The following is a 23,104-nucleotide window of genomic DNA, read 5'->3' as shown; positions in this document are numbered from 1 at the left end:
GTTCCTACACCTGGTAGGCTTGTGTAGCGGTCCCTGGAATGCTTTTAGAAAAGAGACAGAAAAAACCCCAGCGTAACAAACATTCCTTTCCCTCTCAAAAAAAGGCACCCTGTTGCCTTGCTCCAGGGACTGGTCTCAAGCCACTCAGTACGGAGCTGAGAAGACCACGGCGAGAATGACAGTGAGGAAAACAGGAGACTCAGTGGTTGGAGATCTCGGAAAAGAACGGAGGAGCAGTCTTCAAGCCGCACTCTACGGGGCTGGCTTTGTCCCTACAGGTCATCGTAGCTGCGGAGGGCTTCCTCGCATCGGGAGCTGGATGGTCGCTTGCCACTGAAATGCACTAAGAGGCAAAGGTTTGGTGTCTGCAGCACAACCAGGCCTCGTGAAAAGGCATCCCGGTGCCCTCACCGAGCTACATCTCTGCGGCTCTGACAAATAAAACACCGGCTGCACGCCCGCCTGCTCGGCCTTACGGCAACATCAGCGCGACGAGCAGCACCGCCGGCCTGGGAGCTGAATAAAGGCACGGCTGACGGAGCACGCGCCCGCAGCGTTCTCCACAGCCAACTCCACGTAGCTGCTCGCAGATCAGAAACCTCCTCACCACACCAGCCCCAGCCCTTCTCCCCATCTCTTTGGAACTTTTAAAAAAGCCCTTCTTGACTGGGGAAGCTGATCTCACTGGGAATCTGCTCCATACCAATGCAAGCTCTACTGCTACAACTACTCAAGCAAATGAAAATCCCCTTAGCAGACCCCTGCACCCCCTGGATGGATCTGGATTTGTTTCCCCTTGCCCCTCCCTTTCCTTTTTTTTTTTTTTTTTTTTTCTTTTAACCAAGCACATTCCCCTATGAAAATGATGGCAATGCATGCAAAGCACCACTGGTTATATCAAGCTGTGATTGAGTGCCAGCGCAGGGCAAAGCTTTTGAAATCAGGCAGCAAAGCGGAATCAGCAGAGGTCGGCTGAATAACCCACTTGTAGTTATTAACAGCAGTACCACAGGAGAAAGAGCAATTTCACTGGCTGTGACCAGTGGCATTCCTCTTATGTTTCTTCATTTCTGTAGAAGAATCTAAACAGAAGGCTGTGAAACATGCCTCAAACCATACATTTTGATTGGGTTTTTCCTCTCCTTCTTTCTTTCCTTATTCTTCTGCTCCCTCTGTGATTCAGCCAAGCTGAATCTGCTACTGAAGTCCAATTTGCATAAAATTATCGTCGTTCCATTCAGTTTGCTGCCCCTTCAACAGCCCCTTCTTTGCTCTGTTGGAAGATTTTGCCCTTTCTGAAACAGGCAAGCCAAGGGAACTGCAACACATTACTGCTGCCTGCTGTCTAATTAACATCAAACCCTCAGCACGGAACTGCGGGGATTTACAGGTGTCCTGGAATAATTTTCCCCTCCTCCCTCCTGATACCAGCCAGTCTCCCGCAACGAGGAGGGGACCTCAGGCAACCTAATGATACACTACGAGTTATACACTCGGGTCTCCAGGCTGGTATGGTTACGAGTCCAAAGCAGCACAGCCAATTCAACGCCAGCAATCCAAAGACTGATGCAAGAGGCTGTTTCAGCAACTACTTCAGTCTACAGAAAACGCTTCCATTTTGTCAGAAATTCAAATCTTAGCATTGTCAAATGATAGTAGGAAGGAACCTATGAACACTGCTCTACGTGTAAGCGAGTTTTGGTTTCTTACGCTTCCAAAAAAGGACTGTTTGGAAACAACAATATTTAATTTGGCTTTCAGCCTTCAAAATGGTTTCTACCCCTAAGCTAAGGAAGAGGCTGACAAAAAAGAACAACCAAAGTACTCCATAGATGATAAAACATCAAGAGACAGCAAAGGAGAGATCATGCACCACTCTTAAGTCTCGAAACCGGCAACATCAAAGTCCAAGTAGGGTGGCAACAAACATCCACAAGCACAGAAAGAGGAGATATTGGGCAAAACCAAGCATGAGATAGTTGAGACATTTATATTGATACCCTTGGAAATACAAAGCAACTAATGACTAGACTTGAATTGCACCCTTGGAAGCATCACAGACAGCAGGATGCAGTCCCATGAATGAATTCAACCTAGACAAGCCTAAGTAAGGCATTGCCTGTATGTCCGTGTTTGCCGAGTTGTGTGCATTCCCAACTCCAAACACAACTAAGGGTTAGCTGGTATCAAGCATCTTGTTTATCAAGTTTCAAAAATAAAACTTGCTTTAAAGCTAAGTCAAATATCAAATCTTAAAGTCTTAATCTGCAATGCTAAAATCTTCCTTCACTTCTGCCTTCCAATGGGACATCCCGACTCAAGATTCCCCAGGATGTCTCAAGGCCAAGCATCGCAGTTAGGAGTGGCACGGGGGACAAAAGGAAGATGTGGGCTCAGTGCACAGATGGATTGGGAAGGCATGGCTAAGGCATCAGAGTCAGCAAACCAGGCTGGGTTATACTTCAATTTCCTTTGAGGCTCAACATGTTCAGAAGGCAGAGCCCTGTGGTATCGTTGCCATAGCCCAAAATAAAGATATATCCAGCATCTCTAAGTCACCCTTGTCAGCCCTTGTCTTAGCATCTGACAGAGGGACACATCGACCCCTGAGTAAAACAGAGGGATCCATTTTGTGGGAACACATTTACCTCTGAGTTCTTCCCTCCTGAGCCTCCAGCACATCTGCTACAGGGGAAGGAAAGATCAAGAGAGCAGCTGAACAACCTGGCTGGGGGAATGCAGTGAGCTGGAGAAAAGGGGATGCTTTAGGAGGAGCAGTGCAGCAGCACGATTCTGCAGCAGGCTCCAAAAGCTGGCTACAGCAGACAATGTCCCAGTTTAATTTAAACCTTACAGCTTCAGACATAAGAAAGGCTGTTCGAAAGCAGGAGAGGAGAGGGGGATTATTAGAAAAAAAAAAACCCTTCTCCTGTTGAAAAAGCACTATAATTCCCTCTCCCTATACTAGCCACACAATGTTTCTTTGAACAGAAGATTTTAAGCTAAGATTAGGCAAGCACTGTTTCATGTGCTGAACACCTAAGAAAGGCCTTTCAGTGTCTGTCACCTGGCTTGCCATTCTCACAAAGGAAGCTGAACTCTCTAAACACCAGTCAATATTCCACCAGCTTCCCATCTCAGCAGGGCAGTCTGAACAAGAGGGAAGCAAAGAACAGCTCAGAACAGGGCTCATTTCTTTCTCGCATCTTTTCTCACCAGGACTCTAGACGACTGAAAGAGGCAGGTTATCCACATGCAAGGGGCTCTGCACATAAGCATTTGTTTGCAGTACCCTGCTGCAGCATGTAGCGATCAGCATCCTGCAGACACCCTTGTATCGCTTCCTCCAGATTGGATTACTGCAAGCCCCTCTACTTGGAGAGGGCTTGCAAACTCCATTTACTGCCAAAGGCACCAGATGGTTACACTGCACTCCTCATCTGCCTTGCACCGGGCAATAAGGAATGCTGCTTTTCATCTATAAAGCCCTCTATGGTTTCAATTATAAGCAGTTTTTCTCCCTATGTCTTACCCTTGCAATCAGGATCAGTGGGGATTTTTACAACAGGATGTTTTCTATTAATTTAAACAAATAATTCCCAAAACAGTTTCTGCCCACAAAACCCACCAGGAACAGGTTGCATTTCTATGACTTTGTTAGCAGATTTAACAGTTTCGCTCTCCTCTCTGCTTCCATGTAAAGCTTTCCTGTGGGTAGTTGATGGCAATCATTCAGTGGCCAAAAATACAAAGTCTGATTGCCTAGCTGTGATTAGCCAGATCAGAAGTAGCGACTGTGATTGTTTCTCTTACAATTAAGTAAAGGCATAGCAGGGTTAAATACCAACAACAAAGAATTTAGGCATAGTAACCATTACACCAGTTTGCAATTTTCTCTACATGAATATTTGTTCCAGTAAAATTCAAGCCCTTAAATGTTCACAGAAATCAGACACAAAAGGAACCAGGGCTTAAAAATATGTGATAAACTGCTGAAAAATGTGGGGCATCATACAACTAGCACCAGCTCCGAAAGAGAATGCTCTCTTAAGGGCTGTCTGGTATCTGCTCCTGGTTCACCAGGACCCAACTGTGCAGAGCCTCAAGGGACATTTTGCTTGGTCAACTGGGATATTTTGGCTTTGGGGGTTGTCCTTGGAATGCGTTTTTAGCTTTTCAGTCTAAAAGGTCATGCTACAGAAGATACAGAAAAACATACGATGGACGTAGACCATGTTCAGAAACAACGAAGAAGACTTAAGCAAGACAACGTCAGAGTTTTGAGATTTCTGTGTCTTGGGCTTAGCATAAGGTCTGCCTTTACAGCTAGCTTGAGTCTACACACTCGGTGCTAATTTAGGTATCCTGCTGCCGGCTGTGCTTCAGCACCCAGCCTCACAATAGCCGCAGACGTAGGTATACACTGCAAGAAGCTGCATCAAGCAACAGGAGCCAAATTCATCACTAACAGACGGAGGTGCAACTCAAAGGAACTGAGCCTGCCTATGCAAGCAGTGAATTTGTCCCCAAGCCTGCTTGCACAAGGACTGCGATGCGTTTTCAGTCAACCAGCAGCAGTGCCGACGGTTGAGAAGCAGAACTGAGCTTCAAGAACCCTGCCCCAGCGAATTCAGTGCAAAGGGGAGAGCAGATTTCAGGGCAAAGAAGCTGTTCCCCAAGCAGGTAACAGTTCTCCTCTTCCAGCTGACCTTGTCCAATTAAGCTTGCGCACAGTAATAGAGCAGTGGTCAGCATGGGCAGGCCAAACAACCCCCAAGCAACAGAGATAACTGAGACCAGCAAAGAGAAAAAAATGGAGAAAGAATGGGGGGGGGTGTGTGAGAGAGTATTACAAAGGGGTACTAAAAATAGTATGCAATTATTTACAAATATTCTAGAAATGTAGGAAACAGATGAGACCAAATGCATGTCCCATTTGTATCATGAGTGTTTTGTGCTGCTTGTTGAGGACAGTCATTCATTTCTAGCAAACCAGATTCTGAAAACCATTTCATAAAATGTACTGATGGATTCTCAATGAAGCGAGACTGGACCCCGTTGCCCAGCCCCACCAAAAATAAAATAAGGAAAAAGATGTTTGGAAACAAAGGAGAAAAATAGCACTGGTACCATACTGCCAAACCAGCACAGATCAACAGTGGCACCCGGCGGCCACGGAGACTCACTGCGCCTCTTGGCTCCAGCACGCTCTCCCCTGCCTGGGACAAAAATAAAATAGCGGCTAAAATACCCTCCAGAGTTCCTGTTGCAAATGAAAAAAAAAAAACAAAAAACCACAGGAACTGACTAACCTGACAGATGACGAAGAAGTTCTGATAATCAAGTTTGTTTGTTTGTTTTTAAAATGATCTTAGCACACGCTGGGAGATGCAACCCTTCTTCTATAAGAGAGGGCAGCGAATGGTTGATGCATTTGGTTGCAGTCATGAGAAATACATTCTGAAAAATACTGACTGAAAACCAAAGTATGTCAACTCCAGCATTTCTATATAAAATACATTCATACATGCATTTTGGTCTTTCCAGTCAAAAAACCACATGCTAGAAAAGATTTCACCTTATCCAGTAAAGCCAGGTTTGAAAGTAGAGCCAGTCACAAACAGTTACAAAGGGCTGGCAGGGGAGCGCTGCAGGAAGGGGACAGAGACTGTTTGACTGTTCTTTATTAAAACTTCAAGTAATTCCTTGTTCTGTCTGGGATTGTATCTTTTGGAAGGCTCAGGATTCAGCTAGAACTGAACTACACAAGATGAAGTTAAAAAATTGGAAAATACGTGAAAACTGTGTCATATTTAAATGAATCCAAACTGCAGAAACTACTACCCACAGCTCCCGAGGTTTTAAATAACTCAGGAGAAGGAGCTGGGTAATGTAGGGTTTTATCTTAAATAATGTGCGCTTATTTGAGGCACTGGGACTCTCCCTTTCTCCACCAGTTCTATCGCAAGTTTTCTTTGCCAAGGTAGGATGTAGCCCCTCCTAAACACCCAATTCCAAAGGCAGCTGAACACATGATCTGACCTGTTCGGATGGGAGGTAGGTAGCATGAACTGGAACTCCACCACACAAGTGTTATCCTTCAGCTGGCGATGCTGGACGCTGTTTAACTCATAGGCAATATACGCCCTTCGAACGTACACCTGGTTAGAGAGAAACTCGATCAGCTTAAGTGTGCTAAGGAAGCAGAAAGAGAGAAAGACAACAAATAATACACCAGAGACTCCAAAATCCTAAAACCCAAACAGATACCTGCAGGTGAATATCTAGATAGAACTCTAATTCAACCAGAATTTAAAGTTATTCTTCAAGGAAGGCCAGTCTGGCAGGATACAACCATCAGCACAAGGCACACAGGGTAGGCTGACCACATTCGCTGACAGCAGCTTCGCTTTCAATCCTTTCAACCACCTAAGTCTTCTTCAAGCAAAGAATCTGAAATTTCAGTCAGCTATGAATATTAATGCTGTTAAATGCCAGACTCCAAATATGCCAGATTCCACACAACCTACAGCTTGCTTAATCTTGCAGGGTAACAGTGCTCAAAAAAACCCAAAAAACCCCAAACAAAACCCACAGAAACATTTAAAGTATTTATTTTTTCAACGGGAATAAACTTACCTCCAAAGCTGCCATTCTTACCACCTGGTTACTGTGGTAGAAAAAGTTGGGTAGCACATCAAAGATGGATGTCTCGGACAAAATGAGTTTCTAGAAGAGATCACATCAAGCAGAGTTTTAAGAGAGAATTGCCTATGTTCCAAACAGGGTCAGGCAAAAAAGCAAAACCCCCAAATCAAGCCTGACTAATTCCAATTTCTATGCTTTTCCTGCTGTTCATCAAGGATTATGACCTTTTCATATTAAATCACAGAAAATCTCAAGTTGGAAGGGACTCAGAAGGATCATCACGTCCAAAACTCTGCTCCTCGCAGGACTACCTAAAATTAAACCACACAACCAAGAGTGTCGTCCAGGCACTCCCTGAACTCTGACAGGCTTGGTACTGCGACCACTTCCCTGAGGAGCCTGTTCCAGTGACTGACCACACTCTCAGTGAAGAACCTTTCCCTGATGTCCAACCTGAACTTCTGACACAGCTTCATCCCATTTCCCCACCATGTCCTATCACTGGTCACCAGAGAGAGACCAGCACCTCCTCTTCCGCTGTCCCCCGTGAGGAAGTTGTAGACTGCAACGAGGTCATTCTGATATCAGCGTAGGAATGAAAATAAAAATGAGGGGGAAGCCAGAAACCGGAGCAACACAATTTAAAGCCCCAAGGGCCTTGGGACTAGAGGTGAGATTTAATACAGAAATACTAAGATCAGTGAGAAGAAAGCAGGGAAACAAGGAGAGAAGTTTGGTAGATACCTGCAGGTTCTCAATGCAGAACTGGTGCCCATACATGTCAATAGCGGACAGGAAGATGGACTCCACCTGGTTGTGACGCAGCTCGTAGGATGGCAAATGGGAAGCAATGAGAACCTGGCAAACAGCAAACACAAGGAGTGTCAGTGAAAGGAGCTACGCTGGGCCATCGGCAGGAGGCTGCTACCTCCAAGGCAGCAATAGTCTGCTCCATCCCAGAAGAGGCGACTGGTTTCTCCTGTGAATTCTGTGGCACCTGGGTGATGCTGCAAACTCCCTCCCCTCCCCAGCCTCATTTGTGTATCTGCTCGGTTTGTATTATTGGCAATTCCCCATGGAGAAAAGGAACAGCTTCAATCAAGTTCCATCAGTGCATGTGATTTAGCACTGCAGAGCTGCTAGTCCTGGGGATTGCCTGACCGGCTGTTAATTGGAAAGCAGATCTGGCAGGCGGCAGCTGTGGGGAGGCCAGCATCGGAGACCGCCTTTCACAGCTTCCGAGCAGAGGAAGCAAGAGACACTGCTGCCAGGTATTAAATGCCCAACATGAAGGACACTGAGATAGGAAGGGGAAGCAGCTTGCAGGGGAAAATGAAGTGAGAGAGCAACATAAAGACGTACACAAGGACTGCAGCACCATCCCCAGCATGCTGCTGAGAGGTTCAATAACTGAATGGTTCAAGGACACAAACACAATCCTGAAGGAAACATAAGGTCACTGAGCAGCTTCAAACGCCCCATTCATTTTCAACAGTCAAGCTCTGAAATAAAAGGAGAGATCCCCAAAGTGTCAGCTTTCCCGCTGAAGACTTTTAGAATGGAGATAGGGACTGTGGAGTGAGAGGAGTGATCAGACTACAGGGTTAGCATTACCGTGAAACGATTATGCCCTCTCACTCCTTCCTGGCTACAGCCTAACTGCTAACGAGGATAATATCCAGGTGGGTTTCTGGCATTCAGATTATTATCTGTGCTAGACTCTTGGAGTTGACTGTATCAAGAGTTTTTCCAATTATCTTCAGGTTAAAAAGAAATTGCCAAAACTCACCTCAAAAGCTAGAAGAAAGCCTGCAAAAGACCAACATCACTCTTTGCAGTAGTTCCTTAGCAGTTGCAAAGAACATTTGGTTCTTATGTGAATTTCTCTCCCTGTTCCCTGCTCACACTGATTTGCAATTGTAAGGCAGCTGATGAACCCGGATTGCATGTCCTGGCTGTTCACTGGGCAGCTGCCGGCACGGTCCAGGCAGCCTGTGCTCGTCGGGTTCACGGATTAGAAAGCCAGAAGGAACCACAGTGACCACACATTTCGACTTCCTCTATCGCACAAACCACAGGCTACTCTCAGTTAACTCCTATTTGAGCCAGACAAAACTTTTTGGAGGAGCAGGGTCAAAGGAACCTTAACTTCAGATTTTACGGTGATTGGGAATCCACCGCAGTCGTTGTTAGGTTGTCACAATGGTTAATCATGGGTTAATTAGCTTCACTGTAAATGCTGCTCACAGTAATCTACTCTTCACATTCACACAGTATCCAAAATAAACATCAAGAGATCCAGACTTTCCCAAAGAGCCAGCTCCAAGTGGGAGCAGTCCCTATTGATCTGATCAGCAATGGCACGGTCTGCTCTAGCAGGGATCAGCTTGGCTTGCCCTTACCTGCCGTGCTCGCAGGGCCACTTTAGCGTTGGTTGTCTTGCTGAGCTGGGTCAGCTCTGTCAGAATATTAATCAGCTCATCTGTCAAGGTGGGGTCACGGCCACATAGCTGGTCCTAAAAATAAAGAAAACTGAAAATGTTTAGAACAGAGGAAAAACATCTTCTGTCCTCCTAAAAGGAGTTTAAACCTAAACCACAGGCACACATGCACTCAGATGCTGGACCACATCACCTCTAGAGGTCCCTATCTAAATGACTCTGCAATTCTGTGCTGACAAGGGTACAAGTATTAGGCTTTCTATAGTTTTACACATAAAAATAAAGCCACAGAGGAAAGAAGGGACTGGCACCATCACCCATTTCCTTATTTGCAGCATGCGTTTTGGCATCCAAACACATGAGAAATACTGACTTGTCAAGAAGAATCAAGTAAAACATTTTCCCATGACCCAGTTTCAGCTTTGTACCAGAAGTCTCCCCAGCAGTAATGCAAATTCAAAGAGCATTTAATTGTTACAGAATGGCTTGTGTAGCATGCAAAGATCAGCAAACTTGCACTGTGAAAGGTGACCAAACAGAGTTTAACTGCCGGGAGAACCTCCTGAAGTCCCCTTAAAAAAAAACCACCTCAAAACCAAAAAGAAAACCACAACTCCACGACCACAAACCACCCACGTGCTTTGCACAGCTTCAGCAACACCTGAAAAAAAAAGACCCTGTCGTTCCTCTAGCAAGGCTATGAAAAGCTAACTAAAACCATAAATGCTATTGTGTTTCCTGCCACAGTACAGGACTGACTCTGTAATACTTCTGCTCCCTGCAGGGGGGTTGGACTGGGTGACCTCTAGGGGTCCCTTCCAACCCAAACCATTCTGTGATTCTATGATTCTAATCAGGGAATCCTGGTTCTGAGGAAGTTCACCAGCTTACTTTACTCTCTAAATGGGCTGGAGTAAACAATAAAACGGAACAGCACAGTTTTCAGTGTCAATGCTGTCTCAAAACTCTTTTGGATTCAGCTATTCAAAAAAAAATGCAAACAGCAAAGACTTTAATCTGGTTTGTTTTCTGAACAGGAGGTGCACTCTCACGCATTCTTTCTTCCAAAAAGTTTCAATTCCCATGAATAATCCCACAGTCTTCAACTCCTCACCCTGGCTTGTGAGCCTCTTCCCTCCCACCCCCCCAAGCTGGAAACCCTCTAGGAGCACCCAATGTGTTTCTTCTATGCAGCACTTAACAACTTTTCTCTCGGTAAATGAATCATAGGAAGAAAATGTGAGATGAAACAGGGATTTGCAACAGGGAAGAAAGCTGGTGCCTTAAAGTTTTAAGAGACTTTAAATGCATGCAGTCCAGAAAAGGCCCTTTGAAGATCCAAGAAATAGAAAGGGAAAAAGGGAAACCTCTGCGCAGCAGGTTAGATTGATAAGCCTGCCAAGGAAAACAAAGAAAAAACAAAAAAACCAAATAATACAAGTCCCATACACTGACTAACAAATAACAGCGCATACTACATGCAATTCCAAAGCCAAACAGCTTTTCCCCCCGCATTGCTCCTGACCCCTTTCTCTCCGTCCCCACTCAAGCATGATGCCATCTCTAGGAATGATGGCGCACATGTCTCAGGGAGACCACAGTCAAATCACTCTTATTAAAAAAAAAAAAATAAAATAAAAAAATCTAAGCTACTAACTCTTACCAGTTGTCCCCTACTAACCAGTCTTGGGCCAGCAAACATTGCAACGATTGTTCCCAGAGAAAGTTCTGTACATTTATCCACTCCAGGTCACTGTGTGAATTCACAGTGAATAATTGGAGAACCGCCTTCATCGTATTTGAAATACAAATTCCTGGGTGTTGTAATGTTACTGCTCAAGGTAACAAAAATCCAGTAAGACACAGGACATCTGCCATGCCACAAGCGATCCTGTCCAGTTAAGGCTGGGATGTGCATGCAACAGTCAGTTAAGTACATAAAATGAACATACAACTTCAAATGACACTATATTTCAACAAATATATGAAGGATGAAGTAGTTCCCGTCCTGCCTTAAACGCCTGCTAGCTAAAAAAGGTGAATGATGGCAGCATAACACTATAACTAAACCCATCCTCAGCGCCCCTTGTTAATAATGGATTCCTAGGGATACAGCAATAGCAGCGACGTAAGCACCAAGGTGTTTGACATGACGATTGCCCTTGGAGGACAAACTTAAAGCATGCCACATCAATAGCTTGGCAACCCATAAAATGCCACAGCCTTCACCATGATCACACCAAACATTGCCACGGGGTCCCTCAGACACAGGAGTAATGTGAGTGGGAAGAAAGAGGAATGATGGTCTCTTGGTTAACGGCGTGACCTGTAACTCAGCAGATGGCAACCCCTAGCTGTGCCATAGAGGACACTGTGACCAACGGCAGGTAGCCCCTCCTGAGTCCCTGTTAGCCACTCGAGAAGTCCCAGCGACACAGCGTTGGTGTGAGGGCAGATGCCCGTTTGCAAGGCCTCGGGCACCACGCCGGCAGAGGCCATACCAATGGTGCTCGGATGGCTGGATACCCAACCACTCTTCCACCACATGCAGCATGGTCTCTCCAGTACACTTTAAGTTCTAGCAAACTGGGATGACAGCCTTTACTGGAGTAGAAATAACTGGCAGTGGTGGGAAGAATGACTACCCAGGAAGGAAAAAGGAAAACTCTCTGAGGTTTCTCTGCGTTCCCTATCTCCCGGCACGCCCCTCGCTCCCTCTGATGGACGTTCTGCCGGCCAACGTGAAGACACAGCAAGGCTCTGCGTCCAAGACACGGCTTGCACGGAGTTGAAAAACTAGACAAAAAGTTTCAGTCCCATTTTAGCAAGAAATAATCAGGATGACAACAACAAAATAAAGCAGGTAGCTGGCGCCGCGCTGGCTTTTGCCTGCACTGATTGGCAAAGGCAGCGAGCAAAGCCTCAAACCAGCTCTTTGACAAGGCCTAACGCCTCCCCGGCACCCCCGTGTAATTACACACTTGAGTGACTGGACTCTGAAGAAAATTGAAGGCCTGAGCTGCGAACAGCTGCCATTTTCTCTCTCCATCACGCCAGCATGATTACTTGAGAAATGAACAGCCCCGGCTCAAAGCTACTCCAGAATTCTCAGAGGAAATATGGCTCCGTGTTCAAATAATGAGATTCTTAAGGCAAGCGTTACTTACAATCACACCACACACCAAAAAGGGAAAGGAGGGGGGAGAAAAAAAAAAAAAAAAAAAAAAAGGGGGAAAAAAGGAGAGCCAGAAAGAAAGAATGAAAGAATGCCAGGGTCCTTATATCTTACAAATTAGAATTTAAGAAACCCAGCCTCAGCCTAGGACAATTATGACTCTTTTTGTGCTTTTGAGAGTTATTTTGTGGATGGCTACTTTAGACATGTTTTTGGCAGTAACTGACCACATTATGTTTGTTAAAAACAAAAAAAAAAAAACCCCAACAACAACAAAAAAAGAAGGGGGGGGAAGACAGTATTGTAATTAGCCTCTTAAAAAGCAGGATACCTATTGCTAGTCTGTTGAAAATCACATCGTAACTAAATTCATCCTGCCTTGAGGAAGATGGGCATTCATTCTGCTTCAAAGCATTATGTGGAACACGGATTTTCTGAGGCTTTTTAGGAAACGGGAAAAAAAAGAGACAGGACTCAACTGCTGTTTTTTAATTATTTTTCCTGGGAATGTAATTTACTGGGAGTTCTACCCATTAGAGTGGGACTGAAGTTAATGAGAGCTGAGATTTTTCATGGAGTAACAAGCCAGAAGAACATGAGAAGGTGACGGTAGGTCCTGGCATGAGGATTCATTTGTGTTTCTAGGGGGAATCCAAGAGGAATTCTGACCCCAGGAGACTCCCCATCCCTTTGCAAGCCCCCTGGACAGCCGCACACCATCCCAGAGGTCAGAGGCCTGATCTGGAGTGACCGGCTTTGTGCTGAGATATTGAGTCCTACTCAGATTCCACCACGCAGCTCAGAGTACAGCCGGTCCAAACGCACCACTGCAGACCCGAGATAAGACTTTCTGCGACTATAACCAGAAGCTAAGAGAGCCACTGCCAAATCTGTAAGACCAAACTATGGCTCATCAAGGAAGAGCATGTGAAACCCCTCAAGGGCCTCCACTGACTACCAGGAAGTCACCCTCACTACTAACGAGGGTGCATAAAAGTTTTGCCATTACAGAATTATTAAAAAAAAAAAAAATCATCTGCTTTTTGTGCTGGTAGCATATTGCTTTGCTTTCCAAGCAACTCTAGCTTGAGTACCACGAGCTATATAAAGCCAGGACCTCTCTGAGACCCCTGAAGATGAAGAAGCAAACTAAACCAAGTATAAAGTCACAGCCCAGTGTCTGCGCTTTAGCCTCTAGCATCCTCCAGATGTAAGAGTTAAGTCTGCATTCTTATCTCCCCACAGATGCTCACAAATCACTTGCATAATTAGCTTTCATTGCACTCTGATAGGCAATCAATGCAGGACAGTCATGGACCAGAAGGTGCACAGGCACTGAGCTGAACATGATGTTCTGGGTCTCCTCTTATGCATGGTTTACGTGCCCTAAGAACACATGAAGAAAGTCCACGCTGCTGCCACTGCTTCTGTAACCAGAAGGCTCGTGTCTTTAAGGATGACATCTGTCAATTCAGTACCTTTCAAAGCATCAAACATACAACTACAAGAAGCGGCAAATTTCTAGAGCACCAATAGACAACTTACAATGAGCATTGTAACAAGCAGGTTCTTCTTGGTGACCTGAGCATGCGAGAAGATGTAGTTCAATACAGCATTCATATCACTTTTATTCTCTTCCCGAAGAGTAAAGACACACTTGTCATAATGACCTGCAATCAGAAATGCACATTTTTGCCAGTCTCCACACCTCTGTGTCAAGGAATACAAGTTACTAGATGTGGCTTTATTTTTCTACATATGTGTTTCGAGACTCCACTTTGCACGGTCCACACAATCAATTCTGAGAAGGAAGGATTCCTCCCACCACTGCCCATCAACTGCAAACTTTCATTTAAACATCCTGCTCTTAGTGAAACAGTTCCAATACCAAATACCTCCTTTGTGAGCAATACAAAGAGAGGAATGGGGAGCTCAATCTTTCATTCAAATGACAACCAAAAGAAAGTAATAGCAAAAAGACTTGCATCATCCTCTACTACCAGCAAATTGAAGTGGAAATGAATCTGCAATACCATGAGGCTGGTGCAGGTACTGGAGCAGGACAAAAGAAAAGTAGAGCAGAATCTGAACTACCTGAGCCAGAGCCTCAAAATTAGCTAGTGCTTCATTGCCATCTTGTGCCTGGATACAGCAGTGCAACAAATTTATTTCAATCCTCAGTTTCAGGCTGAGGTTTGAGGTTTGCTCTTATGAACAGCAAACAGCTTCCTGGTATTTTACAGCGGGTGCAAATAACTAGGTGAATTTGTTTTGGTTTTTTACCGCACTTGGTTTTCTTACTATAGAGTTTAATAAACAGGCAAGATAGAACTAAATAGAGTGGTGGATTTAAACAGTTTTTCTGATTCTAATTTTTCTGCAGATACTCTGAAATCAGGAAATAAAAATCAAGCTTCTAATATGAAGCTTCTACATGTGGAATCCCCGAGGGGGGGAACTCTCCCGTGGTGAGCCACTGCTGACAGCCAGCGAGGGATCACAAATGAGAACTGCTTCACCTCTGATCTCCAACAAGCAGAGCCCACGCGGACTGGCGAGCCTTAGCAAGCTCAGTAACACATTAGAAATGGCAACACAAAGAAACTCGTAATTCAGTTAGTCTGTCTTTTTACTCCAGGACATACACAAGTCCTCACTTGGAGGATCATAAACTCACATAGGAGCTATTCTTTTGAAGATTTACAGGGAAAAGGAACATTCCTACACCGAGCAGAGACCAGAGTCATTATGACATGTAAACTGTGGGTAAGATGACACAGGGTGTAAAAGATGACGGATATACCGACAGTGGAAGACCAGCAGAACAGACAGCTTTGGGGTGGAGTTTGTCATTTGCTTGTCATAAGCATTATGAGCACTCTTACCACAAAAACTCAAACCGGACATAAGCTCCTCTACAAAAACCAGGATCTGACCGGCAGACCTTTAAAAGAAAAGCTGTGTAGCTTAGCCTCACCATGAAGTTAGAGTAATCTTTCTTGAAGGGGGTCCATGTGGACCTTGTGGGACCAAATGTGGCTCTTTCCGAAATCAAATGCTTAGACACTCACCATGCTGAAACTGAGTCTCCACCTTCAGATACTGACGGAGCAGATCCATCACCACTGCTTTCATGTGACCCCGAATACCACTCCGGTACCTGCAGAAGCAAACAAATCAAACCTAGCATTTGGTGAGACTGGCAAGGCCCTGCTGCTGAAGACCTGCAAGTGAATAACACTCAAGATGAGTGGCAGAATAAGCCTGTTTCCTTACAGAAAGAAGTGTACCTGGTTCTGAAAACCCCAGTTGTTCTGTGAATACATAACCCCTGCCACTACTGTTGTGGGGTAGCATGGCTTATGTTTTGCATCAAAATGTGCTTTTTCTTCTAAAAATACTCAAAACTCTAGACACTGAAAGGCATAACACACACCAGCAGCTTGATGAAATGGCCAAGATGTGATCAGTGTCAGAAGTTAAATCTTTCTTTCACATAGCAAGGGGAAAAAGAGGAAGGATCTGTATGTGCACTTCACACAGGCAGCCAGGAGCCACACACACAGCCCCCTCACTGTTGACCCCCCTCAGGGAAGTATACAGGCTTATTCCTAGTGACTTAGATTCTGAGTGTAATAAAAGCATTTGGATAAAGACAAGCAGGTTCAGGTCTTTCAAGCAGCAGCAAAACAAAAACAAACAAACAAATGAGAGTCAGCGGGCTCTCCTGAAAATGGCTCACCTCTGTACAAGCTGCACAATGCTCTGAGTGTTCATGAAGAAGACCTCACGCTCTGATTTGCGGTTCAAGGTGGCTGCATGGCTATCCAAGATATTGGCAATCTGAAAGAGAGCAATCACATGAAAGTCCCAGTCCTGGATGGGATGATCTGGCTGAACAACCACCAGAGAAGCTGAGAACTTCCAGACAGACTCCGGCAAAGGCCAAAGCATTACATTGCTAAGGAAGTTAATGATCTGACAATGAGACAAAAATCAATGCACAGTATCATATGCTGGAGAAATCATCTTCCAACATCTCATTACCTGACCAGGCCTCCCTTAGTTGCAATCACTCTTTTTTAAGGTTACACTGACACGATGAATTGCATCGCAGAGCATGTACCAGGCAAAAAGCAAATACATAAATGTCCACAAGGCCACTGATATGATTAAACTGCTTCTAAACTGCCTGTTTAAAGCTGTACTGAGCAGGGAACATATACTCTTCAGCACAGGTAAAGGAGGCAAACCTTTAACCTCAAGCGATACAGGTAAGTATTGTTCATCAGGAAGATCCCACGTTCAAATGCACCTTTCAGGTCCAACTAACCTCCAGATAATTTAAACAAACTTTCTCTCTCTCTCTGCCCCAACTCATATCAATTTGTATTCCTCTCTCTAAGTGCAGCTGATTACCTGTTGGCTGGGAAACTGGCAAAGGACTGATGTGATGTTGCTGGCATATTGGGCCATCTCCTTCTTGATGGACTTCTCTACATTGGGTGGGATCCGTCCAGAAACACTGGTCATGATGTCCTGAAGTTCCAGCAGAGGCAAAGACGGATCTCTCAGTGTCTTCATTAGTCGCTCAACCCAGCCCTTCACCTAGAGAGAAGACAAGTCAGTGTAAAGACAAGCATGAGGAAAAGAATAAGCAGCAAGGAGGGAGAAAAGGAAAGGCTTTTCACTGAGGTCTTTCTTCAATACTATTTTATCACACAGCTGGTCCAGGGACTAAAAGAGAGAACTGGGGTAGATGACAAAGCTGCTGTGCTACCTTACGCCAACAGCTGACTCAGATTCATCCATGTTCTTTCCTCCTCCCTCTAGGACTTCTACCACAGCTGGCTATGCACGCAGCTCCCACGTACAAGGCTGCAGGCACAAGCAGTAAAGATCAAGCTCAACTCCTTGTCTTTGTCTTGGTTTTTAGTGCTACAGATGGGACTCTCCCATCTTACTCTCTGGTGAGACTGACTACAAGGAAGTCTAAGAAAGTAAACCAAATGAAGCTGGCACTAGCAGGGTAGTACTGCCCTGACTCTCAGTCCTCTGGCTGTGCCATGCAAATTGGCCAGCCTTACCTTGAACTGAAAGAATATTTCTGCTCTCACTCTGAAACAAGAAGTAACCAGTACCTTGCTGCTGAAGTAGGGCTCTGGCAGGCAGTATCCGTTCATCACGTTGACCAGGTTATCTAGGACATAATGGAAGATGCGATGGAGTTTCTCACCCCGAAGTGCTGTGCTCTGGATTTGCGGCAAGGTACCCGTGTGCAATTCAGCCTGGAAACACAATGAACAGCACAGTGTCACTAACCCTCCTGTATGGCATCAGCCATGGTGGTAACATCCAGTTACCCTCAACTGGAGGCTCAGATTTCACTTGGAAGAATTCCCAGAGTGGAAAAGGCACTTGGTTGAGAGACAGAAAAGTTATGAGCTGGATCTCCAACAGTTCTAACGTTGTGTACACCCAGAAAGTAAGCTTCCAGCCTCTCTCCCAAACACATTACAGTTGATTTCATTGTTCAGATCCAGGATGACCAAAAATCCCAAAGAAGAACACAAGGAAAAGTCAACAGCTTGGTGCTGACAATCACTTTGCACTCCCTGCATGACAACCTCCCACAATTTTCAACCAGCTATTGCTACAGGAACAATAGATTCTCTTCCACTGCCACCAGGTGCATCCCAGCCTACCATTCCTAAATGTATATACCTCCTTGCCTTTCACCCTAAAAATGATCCATGTCCTAGGCTCTTTTTTCTGTACGGAATTTGTATGAATTTGCTACAGTTTGCTACAATTGCTTTCACAGGGCCCAACGCTCTTGGAGCTGGGATATCAACTCCCATAACCCAAAGAGGGTCACTTAAAGAATACATGATAAAAAGAAGTTAAATAGACTTGCACAGGAATAAAGCAGATGATAGAAAAATCTGGCCAACCTCCAATATCCTAGACAGCTACATACCCACAACAGCACTGAGGTAAGAAGAGAATAAGAATGGTACATATGCTTAGCGTGAATCAAGGAAAGAGACAATAATCCGAGCCCTAGTCCTCATCCGAGACAAATAAATGGTAAAGTGACAATTCTAGTGCAATGCACAAATCTGAAATTGGTTCAGTATACTGGACCACCTTGCACCACTTTGAACATCACTCCCCTATTCAAAACACAACAAACACCTGCGCTTCCTGCAACTTCTCACCTGCATCCAACTGGAGCTTGGCAATCACACAGCCTGGATCCAAGACTGCCCCTGCACGTTTGACATAATGGATGCAGCCTGATTCTCCTGCTGTTAGCGTCATCACCATTTTCATCACCTGTAGCAAGGAAAACAGGTTACACACTCAGCTTCCATATTCCTCAAATCATTCTAGTTTTGTGAGCCAGCAGCCAATGTCCTACCGCAGACAAACTAACCTGCGTGAGCATCTCTTGCGTTCAGGCTTTCTCAAAGGCTTAAAAGCACACACTACAGTGAATTGTGGAACAAAATAACTGGCCACAAATTAGTGCAGCAGGAAGCTATCGTCAGGAACATCCCATGTTCCACACTGCTTGGACCAGCTCAGGAAGGTCCCACATTCAACCCAATCAACAAAGTAGCTACAATTCGCTGCTGCACTCTAAAGGCTAGAAGCGGGACAGCCACTCTCAAAAGCTACAGCAACACATTCACTTTTAGCAGAGGAACTAGGATGACTTTCTAGAGGTCACAGGTCTCAGACCACTCTTCACAGAGATGCTCCCTTAGATCAACCATGGAAGCTCTGGCCTTGGGAGCAGAAGGATTGGGTATGGGGGGAGACAGTCTGGTTTTATTACTGTACTATACTCCACAACTGGGAACACAGGAATTGAGTAGGTGGTGCCTTCTTAGCCACGGCTCTGTTGCAGTGTAAAAGCACTTAGGTAAAATATCCGGATCTCTGGCTTGACATTTTTCTCCTACACATTGTCCCCAACTGCTTTAATTGCCCCTCTGTCAACACACACCCTCCCCTCCCTCAAATCTGGTTTGAGCCATGCACTCCTACACAACCTCTTGGGCTTTCCTCACAGTGATGCAGAAATTGTTCATCAGTAAATTCCAAGGGAGAAGGGAGGAGTGACACTTATTAACTCATCCAATCAGCCTGATAAATGATCAGGTAATCAGCAAAGTCTTCATTTGTTACTTAATCCTGGCATATAATTCTGCTTCTTAGTGTGTGTTAGTACTAAGTAGTGGTCTACAAGTGAAGGCCTTCTTCACCACAGCTGGAAAACACAGTACACATGGATCCCACACTCCCTTGGTATCATAGCAAGATGATAACCATGGTCTCACTGCTGAGAAATTTTGCTTATCACTTGGCAGACAGTCATTAACACTCAAATTTCAGCTGTTAAGTAACTTCCTCCCCACCCCATCACTCTCACCGCTGATACCTACATTAGTCCAGGTTAAAACACAGACAAAATTTGGAAAGCCAATACTGTGAATTATCCCTCATGCCCAATTCCCAGCATTCAGCTTTCTCCCCCCCAGCTTTTGCCTGGGCTGATTCAGTGTCTGCAGTCAAGTCAGTTCTTTGAGACTCTTTTACCTCTATTTCTGCAAAGCACTGGCCTGCAAACACGTGTCCCCCATCCTCCACCACATACTGGATAAGCTTTCCAGCTGAAGGCGAACGCAAAATGGAGGGATCATTCTCCTTTTCAAACACACAGGTCTTGTTACCTATAGTGATGCGATACCTAGGAAAGAACAGGACAAATCACCGCAACAGAATTTCTTGTGGAAAGCATGGGAAGGGGAAAATCCATTCTCTCTTCCTCTATTCTACTCCAAAACAAACCTGAACAAACACACCTCAACTAGCCTTCTGAGCTGAAGGGTACAGCCCTGCATATGGAAGTTCAGATTAACCATATCAGAACAGGACTATGGAAGCCAGGGATCAGAAACCAGATAATCAGCCCTTAGCAAGGTTGTATGTACGTTACTTTTGTGCTGCTTCTCTACCAGCAGGTATCACTCGCTGTCAGAACCAGAACCAATGAAGTTCAAGATTCCATATCAACAAAACCTGACGTTAGTGGAGATCACGCTAGCCATCCATAACACACAATATATTCACCAAACTGCCCGCCTCGTGCAAAATCCTCTTGTACGCAGAGCAAAGCTGAAAAGAGCAGGATGCACCCATGTAGCAGACTGAGATATTAGCTGAGATATTACAGTATTTTCCAACCCAGAAAATTACACAAACTCTCTTTGTACTCCTGGCCAGACTCGTTACATTTGTCACAGAAAGAAACCAGCAGAGGGGGCAGTGGTTCACATTCCAGAAGCTGGAGATTTACTGACCTCACGACTAGGATTCCTGCAGGGCATTTTAAGGGAATGCACTGAAGTAGTAAATCTTGTATCTATTTCAAAGGCAGCTGTGGAGTTTCAAGGATTTTGAAGATTTTCATGTTCTGGTTTTTGTTTTTATAATCCAAAAGGGCACTTTTAAAGAACCAGCAGGAGAATATGGACCCCACATTGGTACACATTCAGATCTTTCTTCTAACAGCAGCCAAGATCTGTTCTTCAGGTGAAGGCAACTCCTCCCTTCAAACTCATCCGTAATACACCTGGTAACCTCTTACCTAGGAAAGAATTCCCTTCCCAGCTGATCTTTGGGAAGCATGAAGTTACAAGCACACCTTATTTTGGCTTGTATGTCAATGTTAAACATTAATCTTTACAAGTCGTTACCTGTCCACTTCTTCTTTCATGTAGGTAGTATAGCTGCTACCATCGTAAGAGAGGAGCAGACCCCCATCACTCAGCCGGTGCACGTCAACTTCCACGCACGAGCTGTTCATGATGACCACATAGGAATTGGGAGACTGTCGGGTCACCTGCAGATCCACAAGAATGGTATGGATCATGTGAAATAAACCCAGCACTGAGAGCGCCTTGGTTGCCATGACATACACAGTTTTCCAAGCACTGCAATAGTGGGAATTAAAGAAGGGGAAGAGAGCCATTTGTTTTCATGTTAGATGGAAAAAAAAAAAAAAAGTAAAAAACTTTGGGATCACAAAGCCAAGCATTTAGCAGCCAAGAGATGCCAGAACTAACGCTGTCCATGAATCTTGATTTAATCCTCTCACACTTATGCATTAATTGTACAAGTTTGATTACACATTGATTACACAATCATATACCAGTTCTTCACCCCGACCTACAAACAAGTCAGGGAGGCGGGGGAGGAAAAAAAAAAGAGAGAGTTTGTCTCACAGAGAAAGCAGCTAAAGGTCTCCCTGGAAAAAGGGATCCTAGCAGAGTCTCTGCCACGGAGCTCCCATCTGAAGCTGGCTAAATCACTTAAAGCATACTTTAGCTGCTGTTCAGTGCCTCTCTGCTTCTCACCAAAGGGGTGCCAAGATAAAATCATGGGGGTGCAGGGGTGCAGAATACTTATAGCTGCAAAAACCAGGATATAGTCATGTAATTAAGAACTTCACCACAATAAATTTGTCCGAGGAACCTAGTTAAGGTTGCACAGGCAATCTTAGGTCTAATATTTCCCAACTTCTGAATGCTTGGTTTCACAACCTTTAAGCAGTATTTCTAACACAGTTTTTTGCACACAGCAAAGAAAAAGCAACACTAAAGGGAAAAATTGCTACAAATTCTGTCATGCTGATGGAACTGGGCTCAAACACCCAACAGAGCAGATCTACATATTCAGAACCATCAACTGAAAGTTTTGGTCAACCAGTGGGAGTAATCTTTGCCTGTAACAAAGTATTCTTCACCCTATGCAGAGCATTTCTTGACCCCAAAAGGTTAAAATGTTTACAGAGATACTGCAGTGGAAAGATGTGATAAGGTATTATCTTAAGGGAGATTGTATTGATTTCTTAACCCCATTAAAGCAGAGAAAGTAAACCATGCACTGGTTTAATTGCAGTAATTACATGTATTACAAAAATTAAGCCAGAGCAGCACACAGACATCATACCTTCAGCACATATTTCCGTCCTTCATAGATGAGTTCTACATCCACAGTGTTTAGCAGAGTATGAGCAGGCAGGACTTGGCCCCTTGAAAGAGAAATACAAAACAAAACTGGTCTTCCAGAAGCCACCAAATGGCTATCAGGGACCCAAACAGGTTCAAAGACGCATGCAAGGCTTTGAAAAACGCTAGCAGAGAGATGGGACCAGGCTTTTAAACCGTGTTTTCTTAGGAGAGACACATAGCAGTTTGACAAAGCCAGCCCATCTCTCCCCAGCCACACAGACCAGCTTTACTCTCCCTTCCATTCACCCACTTTTGCCTTTGAGAAGAGTCTGCAAGAGGAACATCACAGCCTGAATTACAGAACACGTAGCATGACTTCACATAGGGATAAAGCAGCTTTTCCCCCTGCAGCTCTGTTTACATATGGACTCACCAACAGGACACTGAGAGGAACAACTCTGGTAAGAGCAGACCTGCCTGGATCACACCAAGTTTAGCCTGATGGAGCGTTATTACTAGTTTACCCGACAGCACCTGCTCTACTTTAAAGCCAGCAGGAGCAGAGAGGGTTTTCTAAGTACTAGTGGGAAACACTCGATTTGGAAAATTATGTCAAATCTGGAAAATTACATCTAATCCTCAAAGCAGGAGGAACACAATATCTGGTGATTCAAGACTCCCTAGTGTTGCTCTAGTAGCACACACAGAAAGAACTCCACATTTCTGAGCCATTTCTTGGAGCTTCTGCCAAAACTGCCAGAAACCCAACTGATCTGTGCCAACAGCAGGGGATATTTTGAGGACATGCATAGATA

The 23,104-nt window shown here is 44.8% G+C and overlaps 1 protein-coding gene across 1 annotated transcript in view; it reads right to left on the bottom strand.

The window, feature by feature from the left end:
• Positions 1–23,104, bottom strand: part of ACACA (acetyl-CoA carboxylase alpha) — a 136,575-nt gene that overhangs the window by 85,145 nt on the left and 28,326 nt on the right. The window contains exons 16-28 of the mRNA XM_009638321.2: positions 22,288–22,369; positions 21,033–21,178; positions 19,873–20,023; positions 18,469–18,603; positions 17,406–17,552; positions 16,684–16,872; positions 16,007–16,107; positions 15,336–15,424; positions 13,810–13,934; positions 9,051–9,164; positions 7,393–7,506; positions 6,640–6,729; positions 6,043–6,161 (exon numbers count right to left, since the gene is read on the bottom strand). Coding sequence (XP_009636616.1) covers positions 6,043–6,161; positions 6,640–6,729; positions 7,393–7,506; positions 9,051–9,164; positions 13,810–13,934; positions 15,336–15,424; positions 16,007–16,107; positions 16,684–16,872; positions 17,406–17,552; positions 18,469–18,603; positions 19,873–20,023; positions 21,033–21,178; positions 22,288–22,369 — 1,602 coding nt within the window. The remainder of the gene's footprint in view (positions 1–6,042; positions 6,162–6,639; positions 6,730–7,392; positions 7,507–9,050; positions 9,165–13,809; positions 13,935–15,335; positions 15,425–16,006; positions 16,108–16,683; positions 16,873–17,405; positions 17,553–18,468; positions 18,604–19,872; positions 20,024–21,032; positions 21,179–22,287; positions 22,370–23,104) is intronic.

Source organism: Egretta garzetta, unplaced genomic scaffold (assembly GCF_000687185.1).
Source record: "Egretta garzetta isolate BGI_Z169 unplaced genomic scaffold, ASM68718v1 scaffold890, whole genome shotgun sequence".
NCBI lineage: Eukaryota > Metazoa > Chordata > Aves > Pelecaniformes > Ardeidae > Egretta > Egretta garzetta.
The sequence above is the reverse complement of the archived record's forward strand: the minus strand, read 5'-3'. Positions and strand labels throughout refer to the sequence as shown.